Source organism: Helianthus annuus, chromosome 16 (assembly GCF_002127325.2).
Source record: "Helianthus annuus cultivar XRQ/B chromosome 16, HanXRQr2.0-SUNRISE, whole genome shotgun sequence".
Lineage (NCBI taxonomy): Eukaryota > Viridiplantae > Streptophyta > Magnoliopsida > Asterales > Asteraceae > Helianthus > Helianthus annuus.
The window spans coordinates 204961705-204985763 of record NC_035448.2 but is presented as its reverse complement, the minus strand read 5'-3'; the positions used below and the strand labels follow the sequence as shown (position 1 = coordinate 204985763).

At 36.2% G+C, this 24059-nt stretch overlaps 2 protein-coding genes across 2 annotated transcripts; both read right to left on the bottom strand.

Annotated features, from left to right (window-relative positions):
- Window positions 1-9403: 9403 nt before the first annotated feature.
- LOC110918284 (universal stress protein PHOS32) lies at window positions 9404-12904 on the bottom strand. Its single transcript, XM_022162626.2, has 4 exons — window positions 12602-12904; window positions 12069-12178; window positions 11853-11971; window positions 9404-9834 (listed from the first exon to the last, which is right to left on the bottom strand). The coding sequence occupies exons 1-4, from the start codon at window positions 12774-12776 to the stop codon at window positions 9735-9737; spliced, it is 504 nt and encodes a 167-aa protein (XP_022018318.1). The 5' UTR covers window positions 12777-12904; the 3' UTR covers window positions 9404-9734.
- Window positions 12905-16755: 3851 nt separating this feature from the next.
- Window positions 16756-21513, bottom strand: LOC110915602 (isocitrate dehydrogenase [NADP]). The gene is made up of 16 exons (XM_022160326.2): window positions 21329-21513; window positions 19977-20020; window positions 19781-19890; window positions 19320-19357; window positions 19165-19242; window positions 19022-19075; window positions 18841-18942; window positions 18661-18752; window positions 18480-18583; window positions 18284-18352; window positions 18069-18184; window positions 17928-17962; window positions 17677-17819; window positions 17390-17512; window positions 17228-17317; window positions 16756-17074 (listed from the first exon to the last, which is right to left on the bottom strand). The coding sequence occupies exons 1-15, from the start codon at window positions 21375-21377 to the stop codon at window positions 17233-17235; spliced, it is 1242 nt and encodes a 413-aa protein (XP_022016018.1). The 5' UTR covers window positions 21378-21513; the 3' UTR covers window positions 16756-17074; window positions 17228-17232.
- Between the last annotated feature and the right edge of the window lie 2546 nt (window positions 21514-24059).

Sequence of the window (24059 nt, the reverse complement as noted above, 5' to 3'; positions counted from 1 at the left end):
ACAAGGCCTACTGGGCAATAAAAAACGTAAACTTAGATTTAGAAATGCAGGTAAAAATCGATTTTGTCAAATAAATGAATTAGACGAGCTAAGGAATTATGCATATTCTAACTCCGAAATTTATAAAGAAAGAATGAAAAATTTACATGATAAATATATTAAATCTAATGAATTTCGGGTTGGAGATCAAGTTCTATTGTTTAATTCACGACTTCGATTATTTCCTGGTAAGCTAAAATCTAGGTGGTCAGGACCTTTTTCAGTCACCCATGTTTTTCCGCACGGTGCAGTAGAAATTAAAACTCGAAATGGGACACCATTTAAAGTCAATGGCCAACGGCTGAAACTCTACCGAGGATCCATTGAGGATGAGGAAGAGAAGATCTCACTTCAAACGGTTAACGAATAAACTCATACCAGACATGTTACAGGTAAGTGTACGTTTAAAAGCCGGTAAATCTTCTAACCATTTCTTCGGAAATAAGGGGCATGCACACGAGCACTTATAAAAAAAATTAAAAAAATTTTTTTTAAAACTTTGCCCGGCACGGGGCCGTGTCCGCTGGACACGGGGCCGTGTCGAGGCGACTGTCGGGATAAAACCCTCTTTTCCTATCAGTTACACCATTCCACACGCCCCGTTTAGCCGAAAACTCTCTGGTTTGAGGCGATTTTCTGCAGTTTTTCAACGTCACCACCAAATCTAACAACGTCAAGGTATGATTCTATCCTCCTTAGTAGTTAGATTAGTTACTTGCATGTAGTTAAAACATCAAAAATTGGGGAAAAATCTAGGGTTCTTCATGTTCATCCGGATCGAACTCAAAATTTTTGATGAAATGTGTTAGTAGTAGTTTAGATTAGAGTAGTAGAAAGTAAATAAGCATGTATTGTTGAAAGATTCGTCCGATTTCCAACTAAAACCCCAAACCCTTGTTCTTGAACCGAAAAACACGAAATTGAAAGGGTAAACGGTTTGTTTTGGGAAGAATGACACTTAGGGTTTCATTTTCGGGGGAAACCGCTACTATTGAGCTAAAAATTTTCAGGTTTTCGAAACCGGGACGAAAAATGGAATTTTTGGGTTACAGACGCCTGGACACGGGGCCGTGTCCGCTGAACACGGGGCCGTGTCCAGCCCACTGTTTGCAGTTTCACTCTGATTTTCCTTGTTTCGTACTAACTTTTGATGTATTCTTTTCAGATGTCGAAATTCACGAGGTTTAACGCAAATGAACTGGACGCTAGGGCACGATACGAGGTTCTACAAACGAGACCGGAAGAGTACCCAAGGCAGGCGTGTACTGATTTGCTAACCATGGTGAATCAACTTGACCGCTTCAACAACATTGTGAGGGGTCCACTGCATGTCGCATTGACCACCCGACTACGGTCGGTACATCAATGCACGATGGAGTTCTATAGTACCTTCATTTTCAACTCGAGACGCGAACCGTTTGACCATGAGGCGGTCGAATTTCGATGTGGAGGGACCACGTTTAGAACTTCCATGGCACAGTTTGGAGCCATCATTGGGTTATATAGTGAAGAGGAAGCGGGGAATGAAGAGAATACTGGGGGATTACGAGACTTGGATGCAACTGAACGCCAAGCCGCATGGGCTCAAATAGGTGAAGGAATCTACAACCCGAGCAGCACCAAAAGCACCAAACTGAGGGACCCGTTATACCGCTACATCCACAGGCTCCTCACGTACTCGCTGAACCGACGCCACGACTGGCGTTGTTGGGTTGAAAGATTTGGTCGTCCTTCACTGCATCCACAACCAGAAGCCTCTCGATGTTCCGTACCTCCTACTGCGAAACATGCACCTAAACCGCCTTGCTCATGCTCCTACACCAATCTTCTTCGGAGGATGGGTGTACCGTCTTTTCAAGCACTTCACGAATATCCCAAGGTCCTTCGAAAGGAGTCCATGGTCGGGACGGGTCGATTACCACATTTGCCGAGCCATGAACTTGCTTTATGAAGCAGAGGATGGGACGGTGAGCTTTCAGAGGACGCAAGGCTATGCATGGAACCCGCAGGAGGCTCTAGTTCTTCATGCACCACCTCCCCATTTTCAGTACCCACCCCAAGGCGATCCGAGTCAATCCTCCTCTCAAGGAGGCAGTTTTCCTAACTTTCAAAGTTTACATGATCTTTTGCAGGAAAACCTTATGTGCACCAGGAACACCTACAATCTCGCCAACAACACATACCACCGGGTTGGAGCTATCGAGCGCAACGTTAACGATATACAAGATGATATCGGTAGCATCTGGGAGTACATGGCAAGGCACGGGGGTGGAGGTGATGGTAGTGATGAAGACATGGAGTAGGAGGCTTGGAGGAACAAGGGGCTAGTTGGTGATGAGCCCACAGGTTTAAGTGCCCTTCTATCTATCAAACAATTCATGGCCTGCGTGCCATTTGTCGAACAATTTACTTTCTCTAACTACTTTTTATCTTTGTTTTATTTTTACTTTATGTTTGGATGATGCTTGACGATGGTAATTTAGGATGGTTTGTGCTTGTTTGGTTGGTATTTAGTGTTTAAACAGGTGCAATGCGAGGGTTAGAGTGCTAAACATTAGCACTTGCAGCCCTATGATGGAGAAACCGGGAGACAAAACCTATTTTTCAGGCTAACAGACTGTCCACACGGGGACGTGTCCAGCCGACACGCCCCCGTGTTCATCTCCCAGATCTGCTGTTTGGCTACTGACCTGCAATTTTTTGCCAGACACGAGGCCGTGTCCAGCCGACACGCCCCCGTGTTCACCTTCTGTAAGTTTTCGTTACTGGCAGTTCACCACGGGGCCGTGTCCAATGGACACGGGGCCGTGTCCAGACTGCCAGTGACATAAACCTTTGTTTTTTTTAAACCCACTTTTACACATTCTAATCAACCAAAAACTTTATTTTTGGACACATTGAGGACAATGTGTAATTTAAGTGTGGGGGGATGCTAAAACCTTGAAATTTTGCAAAATCCTAAACACAAGCCTTACACAAAACTCTATTGGAACCGCTAAACACCCCAAATTTTTTCAAAAACTTTTTCATTTTCTTTTATTTACTTGTCTTAGTTTAAGTTGGGAATAACAAGTTCTAAAAAGGTTATATTTTTACAAGTTTACAACCGATAGCGTCGTGAGAAAAAAAAAGAACCAACATAAGAAAATTATGAAACGGCATGACAAGCTTAGTTAAAAATTCGATTATATATACTTGATCACATTAAAAACCCATTCCCACAAAAGTGAGTTTTGAGCCTTTATTGAGCATAAAAATATACATATTTAGACTAAATGCTCATTTTTCGTTTCTTGTGTGAATAGCCGCTTGGTTCTTACAAATCTAGAACTTGCCACGACGATACATTCCCGGTCCTTACCAACTTAAACCCAAGTAAGTAAATGATGGAGGCATTAGGACTAACCATTTTTCTTTCAAAACCATTATTTTTCATTTTTTTACCTACCCAAAATCCCCCTAGATAGCCCCTTTGAGCCTAAACCTTTCATTTCATTACCCCAAAACCCTTTTTACCCACCAAAAACCTTTTTATTTTTCACCCTTTATTTTAGTAACAAGCTCGTTTTTTCGTAAACTCACCTTTTTATGTGACGATCAAAAAAAAATATATAAATTGATGATGAAGTCAAAAACAAACAAAAGCTATAAAAAAGCTTGTTTGGAGAAATACTTCAAAATAAAAAGTCACTAAAAACAAGGTATTTCACGAAAACCGACGCTTGTTACGATTTTCGCCCTTTTTACTAACCACTAACCAACCACCCACCTTTAACCAAACCCTAACCCTTCACCCCAAAAAGTCCTCTTGATATTTACAAAGGTAAAAAGTTAAAAAGGAGGAGGATTGATTGCTTGGCAAGCCCTATGGAAGGCGTAAGTTCCATGCCGCTCTCGAGTGATTCACTAAAAATATACACCTTCGGCCGAGTGTTGAGTGATCTCCCGTGAGGTATGTGAACTTGTATATAAATGGAATTTTAATAAGGCATGCTATGCCCAAATAAGTAATTTATCTTATGAAACGTTCAAAATAAATCATAACGAATAGGATTGTAAATAAATAAAAATAAAACTTATAAAGACCTTGGATTCCCGACACTCTAGGACAAGCTAAAACATTCTCTTCTACCTATTCCATTTGGGAGTGTAAGCCACATTTAAAGAGTTTTGCTTGAGGACAAGCAAAAGTTCAAGTGTGGGGGTATTTGATGTGTGTAAAATGCAACATATAAATCACATCAATTAAGGCATAAAACTAACCCTTTTTAAGTACTAATGTTGGAAAAAGAGTGTTTTTGTCTTCCTTTTGCATTTTCAGGATTAAATGAGCTCAAAATCACAAAAGAAGCAAAAAAGACAACTAATTCTAGCATAAATACAAGAAAAGGAACAAAAGTAGACTGCCCGGACCCTCAACGGCACTTCCCAAAGCAAAGGAGAAGAAACAGAGTCTGAACACGCCCCGTGTCCAGCGAACACGGGGGCGTGCCCAGGAAGCAGCAGAAAAGACAAACCAGTAGAAGCTTCCATCGCCCACCACGGGGCCGTGTCCAGCGGGCACGGGGGCGTGGTGAAAGTACAACAGGCGCATTAATTGTAATTCGCAATTACAATTAATGAAGAGAGAGAGTGTCAGACGGGCACGGGGCCGTGTCCAGCCTTCTGTTCAGCCTATAAATAGAGGAGCTTGGCTTCATTCTCTCTCATCCCTTGGCACACCACCTCTCTCACACCTCATCCACCACCCACCACCACCATAACACCATCATCCACCACCATCATCCATTGTCCATCATAGAGTGTGTGAGTCGTCTCGGGATCCAAGATTGATCGTAAGAGTTCTTGACAATCAAGGCCATGTTTGCCTAAGTCTCTTACATCACTTGGTGAAGACAAGTGTTTAGTATAATACTTTTTATTTTTAATCTTTTGCACTTTTTATTTGGTTTTGTATTAATGACTTTAATAACTAGTTACTTATGTTGAAGGTGATCTTTCCTTATCGTTTGTCCGTGGTGTCTTGGCATTATTTTACTGTCTATATAAAATAAAAGATTTTCACCATTCATATCTCCACGGTCTATATGGAGGTATGTTGGCTACCTGGTCGGGGGTTAAGGGAACGGTTTGGTAAGGGTCTTGCCCTTGTTCAGTGTTTAGAGGTCCTGCTTGGGACCTGGGTCAAATTTAGTAGGATCTCCTTCAATGCCCATAGGTATTGGATGGCGGGGATCCAAACTCTTTGACCCCCTCATAAGTTAACTACTATTAATACTATAACCCGGCTATTTAGGACTGTATCCCTGCTGACTCAGACTACTTAGCCGAGGGTAACGTCACCGCCAAAAGCGGGGCCTACCACAATATGCATTAATAACTTAATTCATTATCTTTCAATAATCCGACCCTTTAGGATTGTATCCTTGCTGACTCAAACTACTGGGTTGAGGGTAACGTCGCCTTCAAAAGAGGGGCCTACTACAATAACTAAGATAATCTCTTAAACAAGTGCAAAAGTGCGAAAATAATCAAAGGTTATACTAATACACGTGTCGGATCCAAGTGATTCATCTTGTCTATCTGTTTTTATTTTATTTTTATTTTCAGCATTTAGTTAGTTTTTATTTTTCTTAGTTTAAAACATTTTTCTAACTTTTTAATTTGATTAGACGTTGAGGATAAACCGGTACTAAAAGCTCTTGTGTCCTTGGACGACCTCGGTATCTTACCAACACTATACTACGTCCACGATGGGTGCACTTGCCCATATGTGTGTTTAGTGTTAGTGAATATCGTGTTTTATAAATTTAAAACTTGGCTAAAAGTGTAAAAAGGGCTTAAATATATATCAAAAATATAACACACTTCACGCACATCACCTACACTCTCTACTAGTGTAGTAAACTATCTCTGGATCATACAGGCCTTAGAGGCAGTGTCTGCCTAGTGCTGACTATATCAGCATGTTAAATAGGTTATCCGTTCATTGTGCTATTGTGCTTTTGTGCATCAAGGTTGTCACTAAAGTTCTGTATGTAAATAATGGAGTGACAGCAAATAAAGTATGATGCAAGTATGTACATGTATCAGTATTCAGGTAGCAGTTTATCCATAATTTCAAGCAAGCACAGTAATTAAGCAGTAATTAAATATTAATTAAGTCGTACGGATACCTGGTTTGGTGAGGGTTGTCACAAATTATAATTCCAGTTGCATGTATTCGATCCTAGATCACATCAACAACATGCAAAACATATCAACCATTAAATCCTGAAATCATTAATCATCAAAACCTTATATCAATCGATTTGGTTTACACCCTTAGACCGATTTGCGTGAACAACAAATCATATCACATATTAACATCATAATCAAATCAGGCACATGTTCCAAATTTTACAAGCATAATCTCAATCATAAAACTACTAGCATGGAACCCTAGTTATCACATAAGATCATAGCAACCACAACACCATGATTCATAAAAACTAGCAACAATAGAACACGAACCGTGATGCTCGAATAAGTAGGTTGGATCGATGGAAGGGACTTCGAATGGGGCTGCCGTCGGGTTTCCAAGGAGAGGAGGAGAGAGGGCTTAGGGTTTGTGTGTGTTGGTGTTTTGGTAACATATGAGGAATTAAACCCCAATACTATTAAGTGTAGGTGAATAAGGGAAGTGGGCCGAACCCAGCATTGGGCTGCCCTCATGGTCTCGAGTCCAAGTATAGTGAGCCGAGAGAGAGAGGTGTACGGCCCAAAAGGGCTTGTGCGGTTAGGACAAGTGTTATGCAACTATACTTATAGCATTCGCATAAAATCACGTAGCACATAATATAACAACGTCGTATCATACATTGAAATCAAGCACATCAATCAATCAAGTAACGTTCATGCAAGTTGCGTCAAAACACAAAGAAAGGTTCTGGAATACGGGTTGTCACATTATCCCCAAGTTGAAAGAAATTTCGTCCCGAAATTTAGCACGCGGTTACTGAGGAAGCTAGTTAAGTTGCATGGTTTTCCTGGGGTGTCACAAAGGTGTCCATTTGGTCGAAATAGGATCTTACACGTAGATATAACATAGAGCAGTTGATGGAAGAGCCTCTATTTCAGAAGACGGATTTGAAGAGAAAGATATTGTTGTGGATTATCTACACGTCCGTATGGAGTATTTGGAAGGAGCGAAACACCATAATTTTCAAGCAGGTGAATCGACCATCTAATTCGGTTGTGGAGATCATTTCATCTTTGTTTGGTTGGATTATTCATAGATACAAGCATAAAGAATGCAGTTGGGACTTCCAATCCTCTTTCATGTCTTCGATTTAGCCCTTTTCTTTTTTGTTCTTGCCATGTTTTGATGTCTTTTTTATTCTGCTTTGTATTTGTTTTCCAGCTCTTCGCCGGTGTGAAGATGAAAGGAAGAGACGAAACGAAGTGGGTGCCTTTCTACCAAAGTAATGTGCTCTCTACAACCTTTTTTATACTTCAAATGTATACGTATTATCAATGTTTTAAAAACCGGTAAATACCGGCCGGTTATACCGGTATTACCGTTTTCAAATGTAAATCCGGTACGAAACACCCCGGTAAATAAGTGAAACGGCATAAGGTTTGTACCGGTGGTAAAATCCGGTATACCGGTTTAAAAAGTAATACCGGTACCGGCCCAGGGTTATTTTAGTTTGGGTTGTTACTTATTTTTATTATATATGTTACTTATCTTACGTAATTTTTATATATTATGATTATTCGTAACTAAAAGTTCTTATTTAATATTGTATGAAACGAAAATAGTTATCCTCTAGTTGATGAGGATGAGATAATAGTGAATTTCATCTTTTATGAGATCGTAAACTATATGTATTCAATACTCAAATGCCTTAAACATATCATACACTTTCGTTTAAAAGAGTTTGTTGGAAGATTTTTTATTATCTTTTGGATTATTTTTTATTACGGATTTACTTTTGAATCATCTTTAATATGTAATCATGCATTTTTGGATTAACTTTTGAGTTGATGTTGTAATTTATTAAATTATAGAGTTAGCTAGTCAACCTGGTTGAACCGCTCGGTACAACCTGGTTCAACCGGTTGAACCATTATTTCGCCTAATCCGGTTTGATTTAAAAACCGGTTTTTAAAACATTGCGTATTATTTCTTACATGTATGTATGTATTTTTGTTTACATGTACTATATATCTAAAATAATACTTCATACTAAAAAAAACCACTCCATTCTTCTAATTGGTCCATAATATAATGATAAGTTGTTTAAGATTTTTATTTTGTCCATTGATTATTAACTGGTTTTTTGTATTGTAAAGAGACGTATGAAGAAATGATTAAAATGATCAAGCAGTTGAAAAACTATATTTAAGACTTGAACGTATGAAGAAATGATTAAACGGATCACTCAGTTGAAAAAAATATATTTAAGACTTGAACAATACAATACTATGATAACATGATTGGTTTGTTAAATTGCCATTAGATTCTACTTTAGAATTGATATATATCTAGTAAAGAATATAATTCATTAATATATTATCATTTTTATTATGCTTTGTTTAATCTTTTGATGATGATCAGGTTTGTCTACCTTTTGTTCGACAATCTTATTCATATGGTTCCATTGAGTACACCACTTGCTATTCTTCAGCTGCATCATGTCCCCACTCAAACATATCAAGTTGGATCCACAAAACAATTCTTCCAAAGATAGGTGAGCTTTTAAGAATGTTGAAGTTGTGATGTTGAATATTTATAATTATATAGCCAATTAAGATAAAATGGACGAAAAGAAATAGTGTTTGGATGATGTATGTTTCTTTTATTGGTGGGATGTGGTGGGCATAGGTTGATGTATTGTAGAATCTAAGACAAGAAGCTCTTGAAGGTACATGTGAATTGGAAAATAGCTTTCTTCGTAGCCAATTTCTTTATGAATCTGAAAAGAAGTTTGTAATTTGAGATAAGAAGCTCTAGAACGTACACATGAAGTGGAAAATGGCTCTTTTGGCAGCCAAGAATGAAAGTTTGGAACTATGACATTTCATGCAAAAATCCACTCATTAGTTTAGCTTCTATATTTTTAGTTTAGTCTTTGAAATAGGATAACAATTTAAACGTAATTTCATCATTTATTTATCTTTTCGTTTTATTTATATCAATAGTACATTGGTTGTTTTATTTATTTTATGAACATGAAAGTTCCATAATAATTTCTTTCAGAAAATTTCATTATGATCATCATAAACGTATAACGTTCTTTGTCAATACCTCGAAAACATATTATTTTGTCAAACCCGCAAAGTTCACAGGTATTAGTTTAAAGCCGTCGAAAACTTCGTATATAACAACTCTAATCCAATTTATTAAACAAACATCTTAGGCTCATGAGTCTATTTGAGTGAGCTTAAACAAACTTCATCTTATGCTAGAACTTATTTCAGCCTTCTCACATACGATTTTATAACAAATACATAACTAACTTATTCAAACATATAGACTAGCAACCGCTAAATTGCTCAATAAATTAATATAAAAAACAAACAATTTATAAAATATACCCCCCCCCCCTAAATGGTAAACACCTCTTTATTCATCTCTACATCACCAGAAACATCAGATCCTGTAGCCGCCATCGGCCATTTTATTTGTTTGAATGTGAAAAGTGAACAAATTAACGTTGTTTCGATGCATCCGATGACGAAATTGGCACAACAGTGACTGGACAGGTTGCGTTCTGCACCACGTAGCTGCTTACACTCCCAAGCAACACCCTGTAATATCATTTTTTTTTTTAATTTTTGGTACTCCGAATGTTCAAGAATAATATCATTTTTTTATTTTATTTTTGGTACTCTGAATGTTCAAGAAATTAAAGTTTAGAGTTAACTTTTATTTTGTTCCCTATGATTTGGGCATTTTAACGGTTTTGCCCTAATAGTTTAAAAATAGTCATTTTTCTTCCTGATTTTTCTAACTTATCATCATTTTGCTCCCCGCCTCTAACTCCATTCAAAAAATCCATTAACTAGAAAGGTATTTTGGTAATTTTATAGTTTTACCTAAACAAACCTATAACTTGTTTACTTACATGTATATAAGTAATTCTTTTCTGATCCCCATCTTTTCAACCACTCTTTCTACCGGCCACCACCATCCACAACCATCTACCACCACCTACAACTACCACCTTCCGACTACGACTATCGCGACTTTTAACTAAACGTTTTAATTGAACATCACTTTAGAAATAAGGATATGGTGGGCATAGTACCTAATTGTTTGCTTTACGATTTGTAATATTTGATCGTTTTGGGTTTTGATTTATTATATTTCTTTGAGTAAACTGCCATTTTGGTCCCTGTGGTTTGGTCACTTTAGCCACTTTAATCCAAAACTCAAACTTTTTGCATCTGGGTCCCTGTGCTTTCAGTTTTATTGCCATTTTTGTCCAAAAATGAAATCAGGTCATATTTGCCTTATAAAATCCTGCTATTTTGTCATTTTCCGCAAGGGCAAAATGATCATTTCTCTTTTATAAATTAATACCATAATCTATAAGACAAATATGACCTGATTTACCCCTGAGGAAAATGACAAAATTGCAGGATTTTATAAGACAAATATGATCTGATTTCATTTTTGGACCAAAATGGCAATAAAACTGAAACCACAGAGACCCAAATGCAAAAAGTTTGAGTTTTTGACTAAAGTGGCAAAAGTGACCAAACCACAGGGACCAAAATGGCAGTTTACTCTATTTCTTTTATTTGATTCCATGTCATCATGTTTTAAAAAAAGGTTAAATAAATGCCATGTAGGACTATGACCTGCTATTCAGGTAAAATATCTAGCATTAGAACACCAAAATAAAGTAGAATGATCTAATTAGAACAATAAATTTTATTAGTGACTTAATTAGAACACTTATAAAACTTCATTACTATTTTGTGGCATATTCCCAATATATTATAAGGATAACTATATAAAATATGTCTCGATAAAAATTTAGAAAAACTTTCGATTCCCACAGTTATTCTTTTATGCTTACCGAGTATTGTCCGAAAGAGTACGCATAAACGATGACAATTTTTTGACATGACTCAAACACGACACAAATAAAAAAAAATCAAATTTGAGTTGTGATATCTAACCCTTTTTATAAACAACTCATCATCAGGTGGCCAATAATTAAATAGGTTGTTTTTCGGTTGACACGTTTAACCCGTTTAATTAAATAGGTCAACCGTTGATCTATTTTTGACTCGCTTGACCTGATTTTTTACATCCCCCAACTCAATAACCTGATTGCTATCTGTATGACACCCTTAGATGATGAATGGGTTTAAATGAGTTGCACACGATTTAAATGTGTTCGTGTTAGATTTATATATTTTACACGAATAAGAAAATATAGTTTACGTTCAGGCACCTACCGGACACGCACTGGCGGCTTTGGTGGTGTGTGGGAGGACCTCCGCACAAGACCCGTGATTTCGAGGGGCACACCATTTAAAAAAAAACCAATATGTATATGGTATTTATTTTTATAAATAGTAAACACCTACCAATTCCAATATATGCCCATTTACAAATTATTTTTTATGGTTTACAACTTAGCTTACTTGGCATTAGGTTTATTGTGTCCAATACTAATTTGATTTTTTTTTAAATAATAATAAACATTACGGAAAGACACATTTTTTCAAGTTCGAACATGTACGTGAATTTTCAGAGACGCCTCCGCAGACACGTTTAAGTGTTTAACCTTAATTACACAATTTATACATACCTTTTTATAGCACCCAAACCTCTGCTTCCAACAACAAGAGCATCAAGCTTCAGATAATTCACAGCTTCACACAGCTTCTCTCTAGCATCTCCCCAATAAACCTTAGCCACCACCTTAACCTTCAGTGAAATCAACAAATTTCAGTTTATATTCTTAATTCAAAAAACATCATCTTCCATTGTTGTAACATTAATATAAACAAAAAATCGGTTTTACCTGTTTATCCCCGGAAACTGTGTCAAGCATGTCGAAAAGCTCGGAATCAGGTGTGATCCCGTATTTCCGGCACACTCCGGTCTCTTTCAACTCCACCAAAGGGATCAAAGCTGGATATCAATGGATTATCATCAAAAGGTTAGAGTAAAAATTCATCATACAGAAGAATGTAATGAAGACGAAAAAAACACCCCTACCCGAAACAAGTTGACGTGTCACTAGATAAAAAAAATACTTTCATAATAGATGTTGAATTTTTTTTTTTTTTTTTTTTGAATGAGTTCCATAAATGTTTAAATAAGTCACAAGCAGGGGCAGAGCTTAGTTGGAATCTAGGGTGCACCCGTCTCTCGTTATTTCGGTTAGAAGTGTAAAATTTTTAATTTTTTTCTGAAAATTTTAAAATTATATAGGATCGTCCTCTAATTATTTTGCCTAAATATTTATACAATATATAAATTGGTCTCATGACTTTTCGCCCCTGAAACTTTTGGTCAAGCTCCGCCACTAGTCACAAGGCTTGAAAGACTTACGTGATCCAGTGTCCGCGAAGAGTTTTTTATTGACAGGATCGGACTTGGGAGACAAGACGAGGAGGAGGACGAGGGTGTCCCCGGTTTGGAAAAGGTTATCAATCGCCCATTTTAACGCGGTTTTGCTTGTAGCCGAGTAGTCCATCCCGATCCCGATCATACGAGCCTTGGCCATTTTCGGTTGATTTTTTGAAGTTGATTTTGATTGATACCAAATCTTAGGTTTTCGGGTGGGTGTATGGGTCCAGGTTAAAGTGATATTTATAGGAGGTAAATAGACTGTGTGCCGCCAACTTATTTTGGTGGCTAGTTCATGTTGGAATGTAGTGTGTTGGATACGTTATAAAGAGGAGGTTCTGGAAGAAAGTAGATTATATAGAGGTGTTTGGATGGCTTTTTATAATGAAAAGGACTTGGTTTCTTAAAAGTTAAAAATAGATTTAATTACTATTTTCGTTCCTTTGATTTGTCAAATATCACTATTTCAGTCCATTAGTTTAAAAATTGCGGTATCAATCCCTGTGGTTTCACTTTTCTAAGTCTTTCAATCCATTATTCTGTTAAGTACAGGGACTGAAATGGTTATTAGGTGGATTGAAATGGTTACGTAAGTGAAACCATAGGGACTGAAATCACAATTTTTAAACTGACGGACCTAAATAGTGATTTTTGACAAACCAAATAGACGAAAAAAGTAATTAACTCTATAAAATATAATTATATAGAATAACTTTGTTTATGGTTTCAGTATGGATTCGGTCTCATCTTTTTGAGAGAATATAATAAAGATCACCCATGTTAAGGTTAGCTAGTTAATATTTCTGAAAGTAATGTTTAAGATCGCATAACATGCTTATCACCATGAATCATAACCTTTGTTGTATTACGGTTAATGCCGCATTTCTCAAGTGTCACGTTGGAAAACAATGGATTTACACTTTCTTGTAATAAGTAATACCTTTCGAAAGCTTAACGTATATGAAACCAATGTTTTCAGAATCGGACCGGACGTCGAATCAGTCTTCTTAGCGATTCAATGGTCCGACTGGTCAGACCGAACGTAAGAACCAGAGGCATCGTAAATATTATAAAAATTAATAGGGTTAAATTTGAAAAAAAAAAATATATAAAAAATCGGTTCAACCCTTCCAAAAACCAGTACGACCGCCCGGTTTCCCGATCCAACCGCCGGGTCACCGGTTCAACTCCGGTTCAATGCATTTCCGGCCCAATACCATGACCCGGACCGTCTCAATCTCCGGTTCCCGGTCCGACCGGCCGGTCGGGTCCGGGTCTGAAAACACTGTACGGAACTTCAAAATAAACACTTTAGTTGTCTCGGAAGTAAAAATTAACATTTGTGTTTATAAAATAAGAGCATTTGTAATGGGATTTTTGAGGTGTTGACAAACTCAAACCGCGTTAACAAACTTTGCAAATACAAGAAAGAGAGAGGGAGGAAAGTATGTGGCCACAAACATGAGAACAACATTTATATGAAATAGGGAGGAGTAGGGTTGTAAATGAATCGAACGAACACGAACAAGGTCTTGTTCATGTTCGTTCGTTAAGGAAATAAATGTGTTCACGAACGGTTCATGAACACTTACCGAACGAGATTTTATGTTCGTGTTCGTTCATTAAGGAAATGAGCGTGTTCGCGAACGGTTCACGAACACAAACAAACACAAATAAATTTGACGAACGCGACGAAGGATAAAGATAGATGGCCCAGAGAGTAGCACTCGAACTTGAATCCCTTATTGTGGAACAGAGGTCGATCGTATTCGCCGATGTAAATAATGAGAAATGATGCATAAACACGGTGAAAGTAGGTTTCCTAGTTTAATTATTAGGGTAATAAAATAAATAAAAGTTTAATAATATAAAAAAGTACAAATAAAATATAAAAAAGTACAAAGATCTTCAATTAAAACACAAACATACAAACATAAACGAATGCAAATTAACGAATGTTCATGAACATGTTCACGAACACGTTCACGAACAGCTTACCGAACGTTCACGAACACAATCGAACGAACGAGACCTCTGTTCACGAACACGTTCACGAACACCTTACCGAACGTCCTATGCAAATATACATCCCACTTAGGATGCTCACACGGTCATATGAAAATCATTTAAATTTTAATGTTTTTTTATAGATATGTTTATAAGGGAGAAGATCATGCGAGAACCACCTCTTATTGCGAGAACCACGAGAACCAATGTGAACACACCAAAAATGCCTAAAAATAGCTAAAAATCACACAAAAATTTTTTTTTAATATTTTTTATATAAAAATCGCTACTTTTCGAAGCAAAAAAAAATTAAAATTTTTTTTTTGGCCACTAAAAGTAGCGATTTGAGCATAAAAAATATTAAAAAAAAATATTTTAGATTTTTTTTTATTTTTTTAGATTTTTTTAGGTTTTTTTGGGGTTTAGTTTTTAGCATTTTAGCTTTGGGGGGGGGGGGGGGGGGTTAGGTTTTTTTTTTTTTTTTGGGTGGGGGGGGGGGGTTAGGTTTTTTTTAGGTTTTAGTTTTTAGCGTTTAGCTTTGGGGGTAGGTTTTTTTAGGTTTTTTTTAGCTATTTTAGGTTGTGTTTACATTGGTTCTCACAATAAGGGTGATTCTCGCATGAGCCCCTCCCATATTTATAATTAAATAAACAATTCCTTCTTCCTTCACCCGTCTTTATTTCATTTGCAGAGGAAATCGAGGTTCAATCTCTCTCCCCCCTCCCTCCCAAAAAAAAATCCTCTGATCTGCTTTGTAACTTGATCATGGCGTTTTCAGACAAATCTTGGCAAACTCTCATCCCTAATTTCCTATATTTTTCGTATTTAACCACCAATTTACTCTCAGCAACGCTCCATGTTAACTTGCATGTTAAATTTTCAGTGCAATTGTAACATATTATCTTTTTAGCACTTTTGTTCTAAGCATTATTAACTTATATAAAGTCTATGTTGCATTATAAATTTTTTAAATACTAGATACTAAATTATTAATTATCATCTAACAAAATTGTCTATCGTTTAATTAACTATCATACGAGTAAATACAAAATTATGTCACTAATCCCACTTATTCGGGGGTTGGGGGGGGGGGGGGGGTAGGGGCTCTCATCACTCACCACACACTCATTACTCACAACATCCAATCAAGTTCCGCCATGTCATCGAACATTGTTCCATCACTAGTGATAGAATTTAGTGGAAATGCACATCACTCACCACATAAACATCTACCATTAAAAACAATTCACCACACAAACATGTACAACGCGTGCTCACTATCACGCTTAATTCGTTCCACGCGTGATAACATCCACCGGCGGTGGTGTTCCACGCGTGAAAGATGGCCGACAACGGGTCGCCCTGTCCCCCCTTATTGTAAAAAAAAAAAAAGTTAAAAGAGCCATTTGGTTATTAGAATTCCCTTGAATTTAAACTAATTCGGTATAAGATCGTGTTTAAATGATTAAGAAAGGAATTTGAATCAGAATTCATTACAATCTATTGGTCGTTCACTTAACATCTGGATTAAATCACATAAAATGTCTTCATACTTCAAATTTGCTACTTAACAAGAAATCGGACCCAAAAATCATAAACTATTTCTTCAGAAAACAGTAATCAGTTAACAAAATGAAGTAGACTAAACCTTGTAGCAACAATTAAAACAGGTGGAATCAAACAAATCTAGAAAACAAAACGAATGTGAGAAATCGACTAACAGGACCAAAAAAGGAGTAATCGCCATGGAAAGGAGAGGCTCCGCGATTTAAACTTTAAAGGAGATGAATTGCACCACAAAACTGGAGAGGAAACCACTAACCAAATGAATCAAGTTGTTCGATGCAGCCGAGAACAAGAGAAGGGGGTGGGAAACAATCGCAACGAAGAACCAGAGTCAGTTGAAGAGTGGGAGCAAACTAGGGGGATGAACGTTAGGGTCAGGGTTTAATAAAGGGTATTTTTGTCATTTCAATTATGTACATTCTACTTTTTTTTTTACAAAATTACCAACCAAACACAATACGTTTTTTCATTGAAATTAGTTAAGCTCACTTAAACTCCAATTCCATCAAAAATTCTACAGACCAAATGCCCCAAGAGTTGTTAAAACATTAATATATGAGGGAAAAAATGAAAGGACTGATCATGGTCTGTTATTACTTCAAAAGGCTCGGTCCATGACGGCCCGATTCGACCCACTCCAGTTTTCCAAATTCCTCTTCACAAACAGCATTTCCTTTGCAATAATAATAATATTTAATAGAAAGAGATACAGAAATCGACAACAGTCGGAAAACAACATACGAGATTGAAAAGCAGATAACATGACAATATATGTCATGATAACCAGTAAATCTTGAAACTTGTTTGGCAAAGAGAGACCCCCAAATATCATAGCATATCGACTTCAGAATCTTTGAAACCGACTCACCATGAAGCAATCATCTGCATTTCAAGTGATCGATTAGGTGAAACCAGTTTTGTTGGTTTGATGAAGTTCATATATAGTTACTGCTCTAATATGATTATACAAATGATTTTATTATAACAGCAACCGAATAGTACGAATGAATATTAATTAATATTAATAGTACATACAATGATTATTTGCTCGAGAGTCTAGCTTTGAGCTCATCAGCGACGGCATCAATGAACTCTTCAGTGTTCAAATAATGCTCCCTACTCAGCCTGGGAAATAGTATTTAGAGATTTAATGAATAAAAAAATATTCACTAAATTAAATATTAAAATGTGACCTACTTAGATCCATGGATGATAAGTGCAAGATCCTTAGTCATTTTGCCAGATTCAACACAGCCGATACACGCTGCTTCTAATTTTTCAGTGAAATCCAGAAGCTTCGCATTGTCGTCCAACTTTGCCCTGCACAAATGTTAATGCATTTTTTTTATTATAGAATAAACTGAATTAAGCTAATCAGTAATTACAAAGGTTAATACAAACTCCATGTATTTTATTAAAAATGGTATAGTTTTTATGGTCATAATTAATACAATCAATTATTATTTTTTTGAAAAGGAATAAACCTGTGGGCAAGGCCTCGGGTCCAAGCAAAAATAGAGGCTATGCTGTTTGTGCTGGTTTCCCCACCCTTTTGATGCACCCTGTAATGACGTGTCACCGTCCCATGGGCTGCTTCAGATTCTATGGTCTTCCCATCAGGACACACCTAAACCACATATTTCGTAAATTTGAAATATCCACACAATATGAAGCACAGACAATTAATACGTTTGATTATCACTAGTACGACATAAACATGACTTAAGAAAATTACCAGGACTGATGTCATTAATCCAAGAGATCCAAACCCTGTAAATATAAAATCAAATCAACTCGTCAAACCATAAACCGTACAGAAGCTACCAACGATCAAAATATCTTTTTTACAGATTTTGGACGAATCAAATCAACATACCTTGAGCTAACATATCACTTTGGACGTCCCCGTCATAGTTTTTGCATGCCCATACGTAACCTCCATCACTCTTAAGAGCATAAGCAACCATGTCATCAATGAGACGGTGTTCATACCTGTAATTTTTCAATTACAAAAATGTTAAAAAAAAAAAAAAAAAAAAAAAAAAACATTATAAGAAATCCAGAATCCTGAAAACTTGTTCAGCTACTCACCATATGCCAGCAGCCTCAAACTTTGATTTCCAGTTACGTTCATAAACTTCTTGGAAGATATCCTTGAACCTTTATCAAAAAAAAAAAAAAAAAAAAAAAAAAATCAGTATTTCCGATGTTTGATCAGAGACCGCAGTAAAATATGATTAACATATTCATGACGAAATGTGATTAAAAGCTGATATAGTTTACATACCTTCCATCATACTTCTTAAGAATGGTATTCTTTGTGCTTAGATAAAGCGGCCATTTTTTCAAGTAGGCTGTGTTCATTGAGGCCTCAGCAAAAGCGGTAATGGACTAATCACAAAACGACATAAAATTTAGCCGATTATAAAAATGGGTTAACGTAAACGTAATTGGGTTGCAAAACATACCTCATCGGTGTTGTACATTGACAAAGCTACCCCACCAGCACCAGTGAAGTTGTAAACCTCCAACTCGGTGTTTTCACCTTCTCCTTCGGGAACTGAATGACAAGATTTGGGTTGTGAGTTGTGAATATCTCAAACGGGTCAAATGGGTAACGCAAGAGATGAAGAAGAAGATAACCATACCAAATACCATCTTCAGTTTTCCAGGTCCTTTGATCACTGCATCGGTAGCTTTGTACTGGTCACCAAAAGCATGCCTACCAATGCATATCGCCTTTGTCCATCCTGCAAGTAAAAGCCATTATAGCTCCATGCAAAAAAAAAAAAAAAAAAAAAAAAAAACATAACCCGAATTGGTAATCACCTGGTATCAGCCTGGGGATGTTTTTGCAGAGAATTGGCTCCCTAAAAACTGTGCCTGCATTGAGCAAAAATGGAGATAGTAACACCGAAACAAATCCATGAAATTAAATAGTTTTGTCATTTTTAACGAGTAACATGACTAACCGTTCAAAATATTCCTGATGGTCCCATTTGGACTCTTCCACATGCTCTTCAAAGTAAACTCCTTCATACGAGCCTCATCTGTAATGTAACAGTTTAAAATTTGTTATGATAAATAGGTGCTAGATTTCAAATACAGGTTTACAATTTGAATATACCTGGAGTAATGGTGGCGCACTTAATTGCAACATTGTACCTAAAGTTGTATTGAACATGTCAATTTGAGAGACAAAAATTAAAGCTAGAATGGGGCTCTTTGGCAACATCTGAATGGTTAAGTGATGAACCAGTAAGAGGTCTGAACCATTAAGTGCTGAACCAGTAAAAGATCTGAACCATTAAGAGCCTATATAATAATTAACCGTTCAGAGGCAAATATCTGACCAATTCAGATTGGAGGTCTTAACCATTCAGACTCTGTATAAATCTTAATCATTCAGAGGCAAATGTCTGAACCATTCAGACATCTAATCGTGAAACAAACAGTCTGAACCATTATGTGTTGAACCAGTAAGAGGTCTGAACCACTAAGAGGCTCATTAAGAGGTAAACAAACAGCCCCAAAATTACAAAAAGTAAAAAATAAAAACGAATATGTGGTAACAACAAGTATACATACTTTAGAGTCGCTTCAGCACTTTCTACGGTAACTTTATCATCAGTGGCGTCACGGTTAAGAAGGCCAAGGTCATAATACTTTATGTCCAGATCTAAGAAAGGAAAGATGAGCTGAACACATAGTCACAACTATAAAAAAATTAGCAATGACTATCACATAATAAATATGTTGGACTCAAAACAATTAGTATTACAACCTTATTCTTGATTGATTCCCAAAAGACACGAGTCATTTCATCTCCTGCACCAAAAAACATAAGCAGTTAGTTACAGGTCCGGTCACTTTATAGCAGCATTAAAGATAAAATTAACACTTAAAACAAGTTCTTATGCAAACCGCAATCTGCAAAAGAAAAGCATAGGTGGAATCCCAAACTATATATAAATGGTGATTTTGGAAGCTTAAGTCTAGGGATGGAAACAAGCTGACCTCAGTTTGTGAGCAGTTTTTCAAGCTAGAGCCCGGCTCGTTTATTATTTATTAATCAATTAATCAATTTATATAGACTTCTTTTAATTACTTTTATGTATATTTATAATTTAAAAATTATATATAACATAATTTTACATATAGTGTGAGGTTCATTCGGGAACACTAAAAAAGTGGGGAACCGGAGAACCATGCATTTAACATTTTAAAAAGTCAAGTTAACACGTTAAAAATCAAAATTTTTAAATGTTTTTCGGCGCTTTTCCTTATAAAAATGTGTAGAAGCTATTCCAATAAAAAACATTTTTTGTAAAATATTTTTTTAACTTTTTTTAAAATTTTGTATATATTTTTAGTTTTTGAATTTTTTTATTAAAAATGCTTCTACATGTATTCACAAGAAAAAACGCCGAATTAAAAAAATGATCTTTAACATATTAAGTTGAATTTTGAAGATGTTAAATGCATGGTTCCCAGTTCCTAACTTTTTTAGTGTTCCCAAATGAACCCTCCCCTGTATATATATATATGTGTGTGTTAAATAAAAGATTGTATAAATAATTTTTTTGTTTAGGCTAGCTAGTCAACTTAAACTCCATTAATGAAGCTCTGACCCGAGCTCGTTTATTAAACAAGCTTGGTTCCGACTCGAGCTCTCTCATATTCAAGTTTTTAGCTCGAGCTCTCTGATTCAAATTTAACAGGCAGAGTATATACAAAATCGTAATTCCTGCTAAAACAACCATGACTAATGCTTAAAAGTAGAGTATCAACACAACGATAATCTGAACACAGAAAATGGACATCCTGTTCGTAAATCGTCAAATCTAATCACACTTCTTCATACACGATATATATATATATATATATATAGAAATCGAACACAGATGTGTATTTGAAAGAGTAGCAAAAAATATGTAAATGATTAGCAATCGATAATCAATCAAATCATACGTCAACGGTACAAGATACGTGCACGTAAATAACAATAATAATATAATAATAACACTAAATAAAAAAGAAAACACAAGCGAGCGATCTGTTTGATTAACGGAGATCTAAGTTGAATTAACAGATCGAAAAACTGAGTGAGGATGATAACTGGGTGAATGGACTCACCGTCCATCTCAACGATGGGATTAGCGACCTTGATCTTCTCGAAAGCCATGATTCACGATTGGAGATTTGTGTGTGCGCTAATAAAAGAAGCTCCGGCTGGTAACCGAAGTCGGAGAGTAAGAAACGGCAACTGTGAAGACAGAGACGGAGTTGGAGTTGGAGTTGGTGAGGGCAAAGAAATGCAGAAAATCGAGATTTTTATATTGGAGAAGCGGTGGTGGTGCTGGGCTCCACTCAACAACTAACGCATTAACCCGTAGTCACACTAATACCAAACGGTGCGGGCATGGAAACACGGGCTCATAAAACCACCCCGTGCCCCGCGTTATGAATATTGTTGTGTTTGAGGTTTGAGGATTTTTACCGGCGTGGGATAAATGTGTGAGTGAGGTAGAGACTCTTGGTTGCTAGATGTAGTTTAGGTTTGTTTTGATTGGTTGATGTTTACTTTTTCTTTTTTCATTCTCTTCCACGCCACTTTTCTACCCCGTGTTTTTTTCTCCACGTCACCATGTTGACGTGGTTGACACGTGTCTCTCCATGCCCTTCCTTCAAGCCCCTCCACACCGTGTTGGGAAATTTCATTTGTATCGCTTTGATTTATTAAGTTGATGATATGATATCGGCATAGGAATAGTAGCCGAAAAAGAAAAAACTCGAAAACTAAAATTTTAATTTGTTTAAAACTAGGAGAGACACTCGCGCTACATATACAACATTACGATAAATAAAGAAACTACATATTTGTTTTGTTTCTTATAAAAGATGTCTTATTTTGAGTACAATTCCGTTTTTATTAAAATTTTATATGGAACGTCAAGAAAAAAACTAACCGTGTATTTATTTTTTTCTAAGAAGATAATGAAAGCTTAGCGAAAAATAAAATTACTAATAAAATAAAGGCTAAATTGCACTTTTCGTCCTTTATGTTTCAGGGTTTTTGCAGGCGCTGTCCTTTAAGTTTAAAAATTACACTCAGTGTCCTTTATGTTTGCAACCTATAACATGCGGTGTCCTTTATGTTTGCAACCTATAACAGGCGGTGTCCTTTATGTTTGCAACCTATAACAAGCGATGTCCTTTCTCATAAACCCAGAAAGGACATAGAGTGTAAACATAAAGGACATAGAGTGTAATTTTTAAACTTAAAGGACAGCGCCTGTAAAAACCCTGAAACATAAAGGACGAAAAGTGCAATTTAGCCTAAAATAAATGGGTTAAATATGTATATAGTTTGTAGTATAAGGGTGGAAATCCATAAAAACGAATATCGCTCCCAATAATTCGATAGTAGAAAAACAATTATTTCGAATATAACTTTATTTTTTCAAAATACTTATATCCAAACATTGGGAAAACAAATAATTATAGACACATATTTAGGTTATTTAAGTTCACGTAAGTTATTAAATAAAATTAAAATACTAAACTTAAATGAGTTATCGACATGTATTAGACATGGTGTAAGAAATGAAATATTTAAGAAAACCCAAAAAGGGTTAATGCGACCATTACACTCCCTAGCTGCAAGCTCCTGAGCTATCACTGAGTACCTGCAAAGCATGCAGTAGGGTGTCAACATAAAGTTGGCGAGTACACGAGTATTCCAGTTTTATTTCCAAAAACATAAGTTGTTTGATTTCTTATTTATAATCATGTTATGGGAAGCTACCCCATCTGTAAGCTACTAAACTGCGTTATACCGAATACTAGAGACTGTCAAGTTGTGGTGCCCCTAGTCAATGTCTATCAAAAATAATTAATGCAATAGGACAAAAAAGGTAATAAAAAATAATATATATAATAAGACAAAAAAACAAATTTACTTAAATACCCTTTAATAATAAAATATTAAAAACATAATAACGCAAAAAGAATTTTATAATAGTTTTTATGGGTTAGGATATATTAGAAAGTTTATTTGGGTAGGAAACCTAGTAAGTAATCTTGACCATCTATTTAATTAATCAAGGGTTAAGATTAAATGAGTGATATTGAAGGAAAAAAATGAGGTGCGTGGGTTTATCTAGGGTAGGGCTGTCCAAACTGCTTGACGATCGAGGATCGCTCGACGATCGCTCGAAAAATGCTCGAAAACTGCTCGTTCGATTCCCGCTTAGTTTGTAAATGAGCCGCTCGGATCAGTTCGATTCAAATTCAATCCAAGCATGAGCAAAGGTCCGCTCGCTCGTCGATCGCTCAGTTTCGCTCGAATTATTTTTATTAATAATTAATATATATATATATATATATATATATATATTATGGATTTTAAAGATTAAAAGCCCAAAAAATATACTAGCCCAAAAGAATTAAAAGCATAAAATATATACTAGCCCAACTTAATAGTTAATATCAAAATCTAACCCTAAATCCCTAATTCCTAAAACAATACTCCTAAACTGATTGTTCGAATTCGAAGATCTGCATATCTATCGTCGCTGCCAGTTGCCTTTGCTAGACACCAAAATCTAACCCTAAATTTAGTTATATATTGCTTTTGTTAGTAAAGTGTTGAACATGTTTTAATTAAGTTAGGATTTGTTTTTGTTGAACGCAGCCTTATAATTCAATCGAACGAAAACGATCCACTCGACTTTAGTTAGGATTTGATAAAAACCGAGCGAAAACGATCCGATCGATTCAAATTCAATCCGAGCATGAGCATCACTTTTGTGCTCGGTTTTGCAAATTCGATCTGATCGGATCGGATCGGTTGTAATTCAATCCG

What these genes read in the sequence shown, in the direction of transcription:
- LOC110918284 (XM_022162626.2), bottom strand. Translation starts at nt 12,776, where the DNA reads ATGGCCAAGGCTCGTATGATCGGGATCGGGATGGACTACTCGGCTACA. An exon ending in CTTCGCGGACACTGGATCAC is followed by an intron (nt 12,179 to 12,601) that starts GTAAGTCTTTCA and finishes ATTGATATCCAG; the next exon opens with CTTTGATCCCTTTGGTGGAG. An exon ending in CAGTTTCCGGGGATAAACAG is followed by an intron (nt 11,972 to 12,068) that starts GTAAAACCGATT and finishes ATTTCACTGAAG; the next exon opens with GTTAAGGTGGTGGCTAAGGT.
- LOC110915602 (XM_022160326.2), bottom strand. Translation starts at nt 21,377, where the DNA reads ATGGCTTTCGAGAAGATCAAGGTCGCTAATCCCATCGTTGAGATGGAC. An exon ending in AAAACTGAAGATGGTATTTG is followed by an intron (nt 18,753 to 18,840) that starts GTATGGTTATCT and finishes CTTGTCATTCAG; the next exon opens with TTCCCGAAGGAGAAGGTGAA. An exon ending in GATTAATGACATCAGTCCTG is followed by an intron (nt 17,820 to 17,927) that starts GTAATTTTCTTA and finishes TATGTGGTTTAG; the next exon opens with GTGTGTCCTGATGGGAAGAC.